Below are 14676 nucleotides of genomic sequence, written 5' to 3' on the forward strand. Positions count from 1 at the left end.
CATGTGAGAGCAGCTCTGCCCTGTTTGTTTTATTGGATTGGGGAAACATTAAATACTGCTAGGGGCTGTGATATAAATTGATTTTATTATTTCTGCCTGTTCTCTCTGCAGGACACAGTGTCAGACAGGGAGTGCTGCAATGTCATGTGCAAATGTTCTGGGCATGAAGGATCCCGTGGCTCTCGGGGCTCCCCAGGGTTAAAGGTAAAGGCACACACCTTTAAATTTCAAACATGTTGCTCTGAGCTGGCAGGGATTCAACTGTTGGTATTTTCAGGGTAAACTAGAACGTACTTCACTTTTCCATGAATGAAAAAGTAGTCAGCAGTGACAGATCTAGTATTTCTTGCACTACGGGGGGCACAGGGGTGGCAAAAGGTTTTAGTAGGTTTACATGAACAAAAGATTAACAAATACATTTTTACATCAGCCCTGTGAGCTGAAAGGGAGGGAACAGTGGCTGTCGCCATTAACACAAAACATGATTCCTTTGTCCTTCTGGGCTACTGTAGAAACGGCTCAACATGGCTGCCTCCATGAAAGGGGACCTGCTCCCTATGTAGATTTAAAAGGGTCATTCTAAGACTAATAAAATGCAACAGTTGGTATTTTCCAGTGATTACACATTAATGACAACATGTTTATGAATACTATGTTCCATTTCTACTAATAGATCACTCTAAATATTTCCCAACAAAGCAAACTGTGTAGAATCCTATAATCCAAGTCCTATAGGCTGTTTGCAGCTTTTTCACCGATCCTGTTTAAAGTATCCTCACTGAAAGTACAGTTAAATGTCTACTGGGACTGATTCCATCTGACATTATGAGCCCATCCCAGGGGTCAGCTGATAACTCTGAGGGCAGAGCAAAAAAAGAAAAACACCACAGCTCTGACTCCCTCGTCTCAGTTTTGGTTCTGGAATTTACTCAAACTGTTTTTGTGAAACACTGGATAAATTTCTGTTTTTGGGAAACAAACCATGTGAGATGTTTAGGGGGGAACCACGCTGCTTTTATATGAAACAGTCACAGTGATTGAATCTTTAACAGTGTGTTGTATGCAGACGAGGGTGTTTTTTAATATGAAATATTTGTATTGACGTGTTATGGAGATGAAGTATAACGTCACTGAAGTAATACCTCAACTTTGTGCTTAGGCACAAGTAAATGTACTGAGAATCCAGGAAAATTAACTTACTTCAGTACTGTACTTCAGTCCAGTTCTGAGGTATTAGTACTTTACCAGAGTATTTCCATGTTGTGCTACTTCATCCTTGGACTTCACTACATGTCAGAGCCAAATCTTGGACTTTTTCCTGCTCTGGACAAAGAAAATTGCCTCGTGTACTAAAGTTTTGTCCGTGAGCTGAAATGAAAGTTTCTGAAGCTTCTCTCTGTTTCCTGAACAGGGTCTGTCTGGACAGAAAGGTTACCCCGGCTTCCCAGGAGAGGAGGGTGTCTCTGTGAGTGCTTCATTCATTTTAACCACGTTTCCTCTTTTATTTGAAACAGGTGTGAAAACTGTATTACAGTAGATCAATGACAGACAGGAAGCTGTTGCAGCAAACGGAGAGCTGCATGAAGCTCATTCATGAGTTTGACAGTCATATCTGCAGTGATTCTGATCATCTGTTAAAGACGTTTCTCAGGTGAAAAGCTGCACAGTGAAAGTCTTTGTTGGACTGTGGGAACACATGGAGACCGCATCCATTACTGTCTGACACTCGGTGACTTTGTGTGACCAGTAATCCATCGCAGGAGACAGAAGCAACATCATCATTAAATAGCTGAGCAGCTACTGTGTCAGGAACCAGACACACTAAAGAAAAATCATTAGAGTGAATAAGAACGTAGTCAGACCATAAAATCTCAATAGGGATGAAAGAATCTAGTTTGCAGTTCAGCCCATTCAGTGAGTCCAAACATCTGGAATATCAAAGATTAGTTAGTGGACTGTGTCGTAAAGGATCCTAAATCAGATCAGAGATATTTGTTTGGACTCCTCAACAGTCTAAGTTTACAGATAGAAATCAGGGGATGGTCTTTGATGATACAGCTGCTGTTTATGTGATTCACTGAGACAGACCAGTCATCAGCACAAAGACTCAGTAGCTCCAGCTATGACACTTGGTCCTGCTGCTTCACAAAGCCATAAATGTGTGTGCGCCTTCAGCTGGGACACACTCGGCCTTTTCTAAATATTTATCTTCAGTTCTTTTTGTCAAATGTCCAGATTCTTGTAAAGAAACTTCATGGTTGTTATTTAAAAAATAACGTTTATTGAAAGTTTGGACATGGGGACAAAGCTGCTTCAGTAAATGAAGGACCAGTCAGACAACAACACCACACATAGTGTCAGTCTGCACCACAGTGGGGGCTTGTCCCTGCAGCCACCTCACCGTCAGGGTTAGAAACTCTACGACTGAGCCCTGAACAGAACCGATGCCAAGTCCTGGTGGTGAGATCAGAACTGATGCTGCATCACTGCTCACTTTGTGTGGATCCTGCAGGGCGACCGGGGGCGTCCTGGACCAAGTGGACCCCAGGGTATCCAGGGCTGTTCTGGACTCAGAGGACTGAAGGTACAGTTCTGTTTACTGCTACTAAGAACCAAAGGTTCTGTCATTAATGATCTGCCTGTGATTCTGACTCCTGCTGTTTGTGTGTGCAGGGTTCCAGAGGCCTCCGGGGGAACAGGGTGAGTGACTCACGCTGCTGAAATGTAAAGTCAATTAGACGAGGAAATAACTTCTGAAGACAAACATTACAGTCCAGATAGAGTCCGATCTGTGATTCTCTTCCAATGTCACAGGGCGAAGACGGAGATACCGGACTGGATGGAGTCAATGGAGAGCAGGTACTGTCCTCAGAAAGATCAGACCGTAGGTTTTTAAAGTGGGACAGGTGGATGCAGGGGTAATGGAAATGACAGGCAGTTAGTCTTCGTGATATAAGATACACGTCCCTACATCAGATCAGAAGAAACTGCAGGAACTGCCTGACGATCCCTTCGTCAGTGTCACAGCTGGTCCAGTGTCTGGTCAGTGAGCTGGACCTGAAAACTGGACTGTAGAACATCACCTGAGCAGACCTACTTTCCACCTGTGACCTGGGTGACACAGAGTTTTGTGATTATTTTGGTGTGAAGTGTGAATGAGCTCACTGCAAACAGGAGCTGCTCACTCAGACACTTTCAGTGGTGAGAGTTTAACTGCAGATAAAGAAAAAGCTGATTAGAACAAAGGAACCAAAATAGAAGCAAATAGAAACAGCCCAAACAACATCCATCAATAAGTAGAAATAATATGTTGGTGCGGTTGTTCCATGTTTGCCTGAGTGACCAGGGCTCAAAAACAAACCGTTTCACGGAGCCACCAGCAAATCAGATCAGATGGTTGTGCGATACAGTCGCTGTGTTTTAGTTGTGGAGGAAATGAGCGGGTGTGTTCGGGAAGTCAGCCGACGGTGCTGAGTGTGTTTCTCTGTGTTTGTGTTTGCAGGGAGTGACGGGCCAAGCTGGAGGTCGAGGAGAGAGAGGAGACTCTGGAAAGCCAGTAAAACAAACTTCATCATTTGTGCCTGATGGTTGTTTTTACAGTCCTGACCCCACGTCTCATTCAGCTGCACCAACACTGTCACGCTTGAAATCCACACTGCAGGACACTGAGCTCATTTAATGATATACATTTAGCTTGAGTTATGCTTTTATACATTTTATTTCTACTAATTATTTGTTAGCATGAAGTATTACATTCCTTGTATTTATTCATGCAGACACTTATCACACATACAACTTATTGTTTTATAGGCACAAAGTGTCTCTGCAGTTCAGTGGAAATGCTTTTTATCTGTGTTGACCTCTGACCTCCGGCTGGTTGACTGACAGGCTGTACTGTCGCCCTCAGGGTATCCCAGGCATCAGAGGGGAGGTGGGACTGAAAGGACAGCGAGGACTGAGAGGAGATCCGGTGAGTCGTGGCGTTTTTATACTCACATCATAACAGGGAAAAAATTTTTTCTGTTTCTGCTCAGGGTGGAGGAGTGGATTTATTTTGTCAGGCAAAAAAAAAAATTAAACTAGAAATAAAGTCTTTTTATTTTTTTTAATGAAAACAAAGATTTTAGAGATTTACATTTTCTCCCAGTGAGAAATCCGGATCTGGCACAATGAGCTGATCTTTGACCCTCACTGCGTCATGTCAAACCTCAGGTCCAGAACTGAAGAGGTTTCAGCCTGACACATTTAACATGAAGCTCTTTCACATGTTGTGGAGATGAGCAGATTTTTTTTGTGCAAACCCTAAACTGTCATTCACATTTTTTCTTTGGCCTAAAACTATGAGCTGGTTGCAGATGGTGATGCAAGTGCTGTTAAATGAGCATCATGGCTTTTGGCAAAGATACTGAAGGAAAGGGTAAAAGACTGAAACTGGGCCTCTGGACATGTTTCCCATTAAGGCTCCAGACCTGGTTACAAACTGCAGCCAAACCAGATCCAAGTCCACTCTGCGCTCAGACCAATCAGGTCACCATCAGTCGGCTGTTTGAAAACAGCTGGATGCTGCACTGGAGCGTCAGTGAGTGGCTTCATCTGTTCACTGTCTGTCTGTGTCTTTGTGTCTGGCCTGACAGGGCGAACCTGGCGCTGACAACACCCGCCCAGGAGCCAAAGGAGAGGCCGGAAACCCAGGGTTAGCGGTAAGAAGCCCCACAGACACAAACGAACTGTGAAACAGTAACGAAGGGCAGGGAACAGGTGATAAAAGTTCTGTTCATTGGCCCCACAGACAGCACATAACAAACATATGTTTAATCACAGGGACCACCTGGACAGGATGGGAGGCCAGGTGAGAGCGGCGTCGTCGGAAACCCGGTGAGATTTCTCATTAGACGCCACAGAATTTCTCTCTTTTAAACAAGATAAAACAAACTCGCACACGGACGATGCTGCACGGACTCAGTCCTGTCTAAGCCAAAGCAGTGTGTCGTGTCGCACATCAGTAATGCATTATCCATCAACCGTCAGCAAATCTCTTCTTCTGTGTAACTCGGATGTTTTTCCTGTTCAGGGTCCAGATGGAAGAAGAGGGCCACCGGGCCAGAAGGTATGAGAGGGACTCAAACAACAGCCGGTGCTGTCGCAGCTGCTTTCTCTCATGGTTTATATCAACCAGACAACCGCAACTCTTTTTAAACTGTGTCTGTGTGTGTGTCTGCAGGGAGCACCTGGATCACCGGGAGATCCAGGAGTAGCAGGCAGCCCAGGTGCTTCAGGTCAACAGGTGAGTCAAACACTCACACCTGATCAGACAACGATTAAAGGAATAATGCAACATTTTGGAAACTCCTCTTAAACGGAAACACATCACTTAGTTTAGCTCAAAAGAATCCACCTTCCTGCAGTCCAAACGAAGTAAAAGTGCAAAAGTAATACTATATTATTGGATTTCAATTACTGCATTATTGTGCTCTGCAGGGTCCCAGAGGGGTCAGAGGTCAGCCTGGACCCAGAGGAGTCCCCGGACCCCCAGGACCTCAGGTCAGTACATCTGCTTCTCCTCACCTCTTCTCAGAAACCGAAGAGGAAAAGTATCCTGCTGACATGTTGTCAGGGAAGTGTTAGAAACAGAGAACGTTCTGAAACCACCTGATATCAGGTGATAACACAGAACTACAGAACAAAAGTCATTTATTCATCAAAACAATCCAATAACCAACAATAAGGTGTAGGAACCATCAGTCAGGTCTGGAGTGTATGGATCAGTGGACATGCGTGTTGTAAAGTGCATCAAACCAAACAAGCAGCGAGCAGGCCTGCAGACAGCTAGACCACAGGCCTAGACCACAGGCCTAGGCCACAGGCTTAGACCACAGGCCTAGACCACAGGCCTAGACCACAGCCCTAGACCACAGGCCTAGACCACAGGCCTAGACCACAGGCACACTTCACCTGAAAGCCTGCAGCCTAAACCTGCAGAGGAGAACGGAGCAGAGCAAACAAAGTCGGGAGTGTCGTCACAGTCACAACTTGGAGTGAAACCTCATTCAGGACCAGAGCTGGACTTTCACATGGCAACACATTTGGTCTCACATTTTCACCATCAAGCAACAATAAAATAGAAATAAAGCAATTCGAGGATTGTGTGGAGATGAATTCCCCAGTTCAATACATGAAAACATCACCTGGGTCTTTTCCCACAAATGCTTCATACTTTCTGAAAATGTTTCCAAATCCTTTGGTTCCAATTACATGTAAACAGGGAGAGCCAGGAGCCTCCACTGAAGAGGTCTGGTGTTGACGCTCTTGTCTCATGTCTGACTCCTGGGATTGTGCAGCTCAGCTCTGGTTCTGTAGATCTTGTCCTTGGAGGCTTTATGGCCAGAAATCTGTGGACAGCACCTGAGCAGGTTCCTGCATCCAGCTGCTCCTTAATGAACCCAGTGTTTCTTCTTCTGATGTTACATGTCGTAAATGTTGAATACAGGAAATATGAATAAAGCTGCTGATGATCAAGCCCAGTTTAAAAACAGGAACACAACATTTAAATTCCTCTGAAACTAAAGATCTCCAGAAAACACACGAGCTCAGTGTCTTCACTGTAAACGGGTCAAACAGACTTTAAGGACATTTCGTATATAAATACATGTAGTTCATACATGTACAAATACTGTACCAGTACAATACTGCACAAATACATGTACAGTACTAGTCTCTGGGTGGTTGATTGTTTTTCCTGAAGTGTCTATGATGAAATCCAGATTTTGGGAGGATCTCATTACGGAGCCTCCAGTGTATGAAGTGTTTGTCATATTTGACGCCTTAATAACAGAGTGTCATAAATCTGACAGAGGATTTCACCACCGCTGCTGTCACCCAACATCTGGGCCTCATCTGTCCCAGGGTCCTCTCTCATTTCCTGGGTATGGCTCTGGTTCTGTCGGATCAGAGCGGAGATCAGGTGGAAACGCTGATGTTATTAGATGTTAATGTTTCTGTTCCAGGTTCAGCGTGTGGCTGTGTCAGGATCATCCATGTGATTTAAGGACCTGTGTGTTTATGAGTCCTGCTGCGGGTTGTTGAAGTAATGAGGCACAAATCATGTCAGTCATTAACAGAACCGAACAGCTTCCAGCTCCCCCTAGAGGCTGCAGCGTTCATTACAGCTGCTGTACAACACTGAGTCAAATACTTCTATTTGTAGTAACAGTACTGTTACTACAAGTAGAAGTAGTTTTACTTTGTATTTGAAGTTTTTTTAAGGATTTGTACTTTACCTCAATATAAGTTGCTTGTGTAAGTACAATTACCCCAACACTGCATTTACTGTGGGATGATGGAGACCCAGATGCAGTTCTGCTCTTCCCCGTTCTGACTCTGCTGGTTCTGTTTCCTGCAGGGTACACCTGGAAAACCTGGAGACCCAGGATCAACCGGACGCCCCGGAGAGCCCGGACAGAAGGTGTGTGACAGGATTTCATCTCTAAATTTACGACACCGCGACCTCGTCATCACACTGAGACCAGAGCAGAATAAGTCCAAGCAGATGTTTTCAGGATCAGTGAAACTTTAACTGACCAAATCTGAACAAATATGTTCTAAGTAGGACAATGATTAATAACTTAACTCACCATGTTGAAAGCCTGCAGACTGGATCTGATTTAGGTCTGGAGTCAGACCTGGTTTAGAATAACTTTTTTCTTGTTAAAGGGCCAACCAGGAGATCCAGGAGATAAAGGCGCTCCAGGATCACAGGGACCCAGAGGAATGGCGGTATGTGTGTGTGTGTGTGTGAGTGTGTGTGTGTTGACTGTCCAGTATAAAGTGTTTGAGTCAACAACTGTCTGACTGTCTGCTGTCTGTTCAGGGTCAGGATGGTAGAGACGGTTATGGATCTCCAGGACCCAAAGGTGTCAAGGTAGATCTTACTGAGTGTGTGAAAAATGCACAAAACTGATGATCAGCTGTGACAGTACATTCTGTGTAATATTCAGAACAACGTTCACTTTGGTTCTGTCTCCACAGGGAGATCCAGGCTTCCCTGGTTACCCTGGTCTGCCGGTGAGTCAGGTCATCTTCGCATCAGACCCAGTGTCATTGACAGGTTGCGGTTAAATTGTTGGAGAGAAAGTAAATTGGGAATCATTTGGAAACTTCTTGGCTCTGACTCCAAACATCACAGTGAGCTGCAGGCTCTGATAAGCTGCTGGAATGTTGGAGATGGTTTTATGTTCCCCCTTCAGGAGTTTAGGACACGAGTGTGACAGAAAAACAGCAGGTTAGACTCCAACGGCTCCCGGGCCAAAGGAAGGAGGAGGATCCAGGACTGGACTCGTTACTATAACTGGCTTCTGCTTTGTCTGTCCACTCCACTCTGCCCTGCGGCACTTCACATTAAAGGCCTTTATTGATTGTGGAAGGCTTTAAATTTGAAACATTTGCAGGAAGTGTTGAGTTTCAGTCAATCAATCAAAAAAAAAAAGTGATGAAGAAAAAAACTAGTGTTTAAAAAAAGAGCTGATGTTTATATACTTCTAATTTGAAGTACTTTATATACTGCTGGGTAAACATGCTAAATTATGGTTGTGGACTGCAGTTTTTGGAGCCTACAGATAAGAGACTGTGCTGAACTAAAAATGGAGGTCGACTGTGTTTATAAGGGATCGTGTTTGGATTTTCTGAGATCCAAAGAGAATCCAGGGGAACAGTTGGGAAATAACAGCATGATAAATCAGAACATGAGCTCTAAGTTCACTTTTTCTCCTCAGGGTAAGGACGGCCTGCAGGGACCTAAAGGATATCCAGGACGGAAAGGGAACCGAGGTCGAGGCGTGAGTGAACACAGAGCTGCAGTTTGGGGTTTTCTAACTGTGTGTTTCCTTCATACCTCAGTTTCATTTCTGCTCTGACTGATGCAGGGAAACGCAGGCCTGTCGGGAGAATCAGGAGTGTCCGGAGAACCGGGATATCCAGGACACAGGGTGAGAGAGGGAGGAAGAGCACAAGGATCGTCACCATCATTATCCTTAATCAACAGAACCTCATCTGTGACAGGCCAAACTCCAGCAGCCTTTTATATGGTTCATACCAGGGGTGACCAATCCTGGACAACTGATCCAAGTAAAGAGCAGTGGGTAGGGCAGGGGATAGTTTGAAAACAAGCAGGACAGTGGCCCTCGAGGACCAGGATTCGACACCCCTGGTTTATACAAATGTCATCAAATCACAGCCTTTAACTATAAGTTCAGACTTTGTCTTTTCATGACCAGAAGATGAAAAACAAGAGCGAACATTAATCGATGAATCAATCAACAGAAACAGAACAGATCTGCAGATATTTCACTCTCGTCGTCTCAGTAATTTCCTAAACACAAATATTTGCTGCTTTTCTTCAAGTTTAAGGTGAACAGAATATTCGTGGGTTTGACATGTGTCTGATCTTTATGACCAGCTGCTCCAGAAATAATCACTAACTGGTTCTTATTAACTCCACCCTAATAATGAGTTCCTCTTGAACGATCACACCTTGAATATGTCTCATCTCTGTCTGCTCTTCACAGGGTCCCAGGGGTCTTCCTGGAGCCAGAGACATCTCCGTAAGTCCACCTGCCAACATTAGCCTACATATTAACAAATTACCATTAACAAGTGTTTCTACATGATGTCTGTTCTGCTGCTCAGGAGTGTCAGCTGGTCACTTACATCAAAGACAACTGTGGTAAGTGTCTGTTATTTCATTCAATGTAAAATCACATCTGGGACCTGACTGGACTTGAATGGACTTTAAAATGCTACGACAGGTTCACTAACTGCAGTTCAATGTTTCTCCTTCAGCTTGTTCTGCTGCTGGTACGTATCTTCATTTTAGCAATAACGCTAACGTGGTGAGTACAGAAGAAAACCTGTGCTGTCAGCAACTTACACAGCTCTCTCCTATTGTTTCTGCCTGTTAGTCATCAGTCAGTCTGTCTGCCAGTCTGTCAATCAATCAATCAATCAATCAATCAGTCAGTCTGTCTGTCAGTCAATCAGTCAGTCTGTGTCAGTCTGTCTGTCAATCAATCAGTCTGTCTGTCAATCAGTCAGTCTGTGTCAGTCTGTCTGTCAGTCAAACAGTCAGTCTGTGTCAGTCTGTCTGTCAATCAGTCAGTCAGTCAGTCAGTCAGTCAGTCTGTCTGTCTGGCCTGTGATGATATCATTTCTTCACCAAATGTTTTTTTGAGGAAACATTTTCTGGCATTTTCTTCTAAAGTAGGTAAAGTGTGATGCAGTGTCGCCCCCAAAGGGTGGCTGGGTGGGCCATGGCCCCCATCCTAAAATTATGGACCACTGCACACTATCACCCCCCTCACTCCTACACCCACCAAAAAATATTTATTACAGGTTTAACCACATACTGTTAACAAAGATGGCTGCCATGGCAGTTGAAATGAAGCCACTATAGGTCAATCGCCCCCTGATGGATGGTTGCAGTGTAGGTCATAAACCCTGCCCCCTCAATGTTAGCGGATGGGACATGAACCAAAGCTGATTTGATATTTTAGGTCGATATTATCACACTGCTCTGTGTACTAGTGTCATTTTTCTGATAAGCTGATAATTATCACACCAGAAACTTCTGTCCTGTATTTCACATGTTCTTTGTTTTATGCTACCAAACACTGAACAACTGTAAAGGACTAAAACATTTCAGCAAGTACTGGATGGCTCCTACTGATGTTCTGATCTTCCATCAGGTTAAAGTTCTGCTTTCACTGAGGTATTGCACATTTTCCTTCCTGTGCTGCTGTTGGACAGTCTGAACTAAATAAAAGGAGGAATCCATCTTAACTTTTTCTAAGGTTCAGCCATCAGGTGTAAGTCAGTATCTGCTATTTTCATTCTTCTCTCCTCTACTCAACCTGCTCTCTTCTTCGTTGGTTTGCAGGTCAGTCATCATGCCCAGCCTACCCCACTGAGCTGGTGTTCTCCCTGGACATGTCTGAGGATGTGACCCCTACAGCCTTCGAGAGGCAGCGCATCGCCCTCCTCTCCCTGCTGGAAGACATCTCCATCGCTGAGAGCAACTGTCCAACTGGTGCTCGGGTTGCTGTGATGGGATACAGCTCCTACACCAAGTACCTGATCCGCTTCCAGGACTATCACCGCAAAACACAGCTGATCAACGCTGTGAAGAACATCGCCTTGGAGAGGACAGCTAACCGGCGCCATCTTGGGGCCTCCATGCGCTTCGTGGGTCAGAACGTCTTCAAACGGGTCCGAGCAGGAGTCCTGATGAGAAAGTTGGCGTTCTTCTTTTCCAGTGGACCTACACAGGATGTTGAAGACATTGTTACTGCTATGATGGAGTACCGGGCCCTGAACATCATCCCTGTGGTCATTGCCCTGAGGAACATGCCCACTGTCAGTCAAGCCATGCAGGTACTTTGTTTGTCAGGAGGACAACACCTTTCCAGGAAACTGATACTAAAGCATTGAAGCACACCAGCAGATGCTTGAGCCTGGTCATGACTGATTCATGTATCTTTGATTAATGTTCTCAGATCGATGACTCGGGAAGCTCCATTTTCACGGTGCTGGGGAGGGACATGTCTGCAGACCTGAGGAAGGTCAGGAACTGTGCCCTCTGTTACGGTAAGCTTCGAGGCTCGGGCCTCTCCATTTCAGAGAGAATTTATCTGTCAGCTGAAGAAGGGTTTTGTATGTTGGTAACCACAAAACTGGTGAGAAACCTACTAGGAGTCAGAACCTTTCACATCCTGCTCAGCCACTAGCAGAATTGTTTTACACCAAGTTAACAGTGTCGACTCTAGTGAGCAACCACTCAGCAGGTTCCTAAAGTGAATGTTTGTTTCTTCAGACCCCTGCAGGCCTTTGGAGGAGTGCGCCTTCATCCAGAAACCAGTGCAGCCTCAGGAGGTGGATGTGGACCTGGTGATGGTGGCGGACAGCTCCAGAGAGATGCAGGCTGATGAGTATGCTGGCGTCCAGCAGCTGCTGGGCTCTGTGGTGAGTCAGCTGGCTGTGAGCCAGAGGCCCCGCCAGCCCGGGAACCAGGCCCGAGTGTCTGTAGTCCAGCAGAGTGGTACCCAGACTCCCAGGGTGGAGTTTGGTCTGCAGACATACCAGGACCAGAAAACCATGAGGACCCAAATCGAGAAGATGCAGCAGCTGGCTGGGCCTTCTGCGCTGGGACACACACTGGAGTTCACCCTGAAGGAGGTGTTTCTGAAGGCCAGCCAGCCCCGCAGGAGGAGGGCGCTGCTGGCCGTGGTGGGCACCCAGACGGTGGATGTGGACCAGGCCAAGCTGCGTTATATCTCCCAGAAGGCCAAGTGTGAGGGCGTGGCGTTCTTCGTGGTGACAGTAGGGGACGGCTACAGCCAGGCGCAGGTGGAGCAGCTGGCCAGTCTACCTCTACAGCAGCACCTGATCCACGTGGACAGACTGAAGGCCGAGGAGCAGGGCTACGCCCAGCGCTTCATCAGGGTCTTCCTCTCCGCCCTCAACAGTAAGAACACAGTCTGACAGCAGCTCCGTTCATCAGCTTCAGTGAAGCTTGTTTCACAGATCAAATTCATGAGGAGCCGTAAATACAACAGCCTCAACACATGTACTGTACTGATGTACCTCATTAGGATTCCAAAGGCAGGACTTGGAATTGTTTGTTGTTTATTTGTGTTGCTCAGTGTTTTCCTCAGGCCAACGGTTTGTCCAGCACTGATGAATGTGTCTGTTCTTTCAGGGGGAATGAACACGTATCCTCCTCCGTCCCTGAAACAGGCGTGTGACCAGCTGAGTGGACAAAGCTCAGGGTAAGTCACTCACACACACACACACACACACACACACACACACACACACAGTGTCTCAGGAAACAAACAGGCATCTCATTTGCTAATCATTACGGTTTTGGGGTTTTTTCTTGAACTAATTTCAACATGACACTTTGGGGTCTTGAAAACCTCCAGGAACTGTGACAAACCTTTGGCACCTTGTTCCAACAGTTTATGGACAAAGGGACTAAAGAAGGACAGTAATTGTTAGTTGCAGCCCTACAGAATTACAGCATCAGTTCAATCAGCGAGTAGATCTAGACGCTGCTGGCTCTGAGCAGAAACACTGCAGCAGGACTGAAAGGTTCTGAGACTGTGTCCTCTGGCTGCTGTGTCCAGTCAGGGGCAGACGGGGGTGGAGCAGCAGACGGGGTTGGAGAAGCAGACGGGGGTGGAGGACCTGGGCTTTCAGGAGCAGACTGGAGGACAGAGTCAGACCAGCCAGCTGGACATCGACTCTCTGAGCCGAGGAGATAACCAGAGATTCATCTCAAGATCTCATCACGACGGTACACACACGCACACACACACACGCACACACACGCACACACACACACACACACACACACACACACGCACACACACACAGTCAGAGCTGGGTGTAGGTTCAGTCCTGATAAATAAAGATTCCTGCAGCCACTCGTCTTTTGATGACTGTTGACACACACAGAACAACAGAACCTGCAGTTTTCAGCGTGTTGATGTTCCTGTGGAACAGTGAAGCTGTTGCATGTTCGTGTCTCCAGATGTATTTTTATTAAAGCTGTGTGTCTCGTACTGCACGCTGTGACTAAACCTGCTGTTCTGTGATACATCTTGTCTGGAATGATTCTTGTGTCTGCATGTTTTCTCCTGGGGCAGCGGTTTTTATCGCACCCCCCCACGGCCTCTCACATTAACAATGAACTCATGTTCAGGTCCAGCAGGGACAGGATAACAGCCGCTGCCCTGGGGACTGTTCAGAGTTTGTAGTAAATGTGTGTGTTCTGCTTTCAGCCCGCTGTCAGCTGGATGCTGATTCTGGTATCCAGTGCAAGGACTATGTCCAAGTCTGGTTCTTTGACAAACACATCGGTGCATGCACCCCCTTCTGGTTTGGCGGCTGCGGCGGCAACGCCAACCGCTTTAACACGGAATTTGAATGTTTCCGGACATGTGCCCGCCATAGTAAGTCCTGACTGCACAAACCCAACCGCCAGCCTCTGTGGACGGACTAACCTGTTTTAACTCTCTCATGTTGTCTTCAGCTCAGTATCAGGGGCCTTGGAAGGCACAAAATGAACTCCAGTTGTCAGGGGGTAATCCCCAGTTTGTCCAGAAGCATCAGTCCATCAATACAACCCTGTAGACTTGATATTGACCCCCCACCCCCCCATTTTGTAAAATACACTGAAGCAAAAACGATCCCTTCATTGTCATTTCTGTTTTTTGTTTAGTTATATCTAATAACTTACCTGAACCTGGTGCAGGACTCTGACATGAGCTCGTTCATTCCCTGACACCTGGAGTCAGTTTCTGAGTGTCTCCTTCCTGGTTGTGACCTCAGAAACTGAACCCCAGGCAGCACAGGGTTCACAGAACAAAGGTCGAGTAGAGCTGCACCTGTGTGATGTGTTGAAATGCCTGTGACCTGTGGGTGACTGTGTCGTCTCTGACAGATCCGGACATCCTGCCTGAGCTGCAGCTGAAACCCTTCGTCTCCAAAGGTAAAAGCAGAACCAGTGTATTGTCCAAACACGTTCAGAATGAAATGCAGAAAGATTTGGAATAGTTCAGAACCACTGCTGTCTGGTTGGTTTGGAAAATGCACATAAGATAGAAGAACCCCCCCCCCCGCCCG

At 46.2% G+C, this 14676-nt stretch overlaps 1 protein-coding gene across 3 annotated transcripts in view; it reads left to right on the top strand.

The window, feature by feature from the left end:
• LOC113136287 (collagen alpha-6(VI) chain-like) overlaps positions 1-14676 on the top strand; it is a 41190-nt gene that overhangs the window by 24971 nt on the left and 1543 nt on the right. For 2 of the 3 annotated variants that reach the window (XM_026316956.1, XM_026316958.2), the window contains 28 exons: positions 112-204; positions 1412-1465; positions 2513-2584; positions 2674-2700; positions 2815-2859; positions 3503-3556; positions 3908-3970; positions 4635-4700; positions 4822-4875; positions 5072-5107; positions 5222-5284; positions 5479-5541; positions 7400-7462; positions 7711-7773; positions 7868-7918; positions 8026-8061; positions 8769-8831; positions 8919-8981; positions 9561-9596; positions 9682-9718; positions 9835-9849; positions 10928-11421; positions 11544-11634; positions 11861-12511; positions 12746-12815; positions 13176-13345; positions 13833-14003; positions 14495-14542. In XM_026316956.1, coding sequence (XP_026172741.1) covers positions 112-204; positions 1412-1465; positions 2513-2584; positions 2674-2700; positions 2815-2859; positions 3503-3556; positions 3908-3970; positions 4635-4700; positions 4822-4875; positions 5072-5107; positions 5222-5284; positions 5479-5541; positions 7400-7462; positions 7711-7773; positions 7868-7918; positions 8026-8061; positions 8769-8831; positions 8919-8981; positions 9561-9596; positions 9682-9718; positions 9835-9849; positions 10928-11421; positions 11544-11634; positions 11861-12511; positions 12746-12815; positions 13176-13345; positions 13833-14003; positions 14495-14542 — 2812 coding nt within the window. The remainder of the gene's footprint in view (positions 1-111; positions 205-1411; positions 1466-2512; positions 2585-2673; positions 2701-2814; positions 2860-3502; positions 3557-3907; positions 3971-4634; positions 4701-4821; positions 4876-5071; positions 5108-5221; positions 5285-5478; positions 5542-7399; positions 7463-7710; positions 7774-7867; positions 7919-8025; positions 8062-8768; positions 8832-8918; positions 8982-9560; positions 9597-9681; positions 9719-9834; positions 9850-10927; positions 11422-11543; positions 11635-11860; positions 12512-12745; positions 12816-13175; positions 13346-13832; positions 14004-14494; positions 14543-14676) is intronic. The other variant, XM_026316957.1, reaches the window with a different exon arrangement.

This window comes from Mastacembelus armatus, chromosome 16 (assembly GCF_900324485.2).
Source record: "Mastacembelus armatus chromosome 16, fMasArm1.2, whole genome shotgun sequence".
Classification (NCBI taxonomy): domain Eukaryota; kingdom Metazoa; phylum Chordata; class Actinopteri; order Synbranchiformes; family Mastacembelidae; genus Mastacembelus; species Mastacembelus armatus.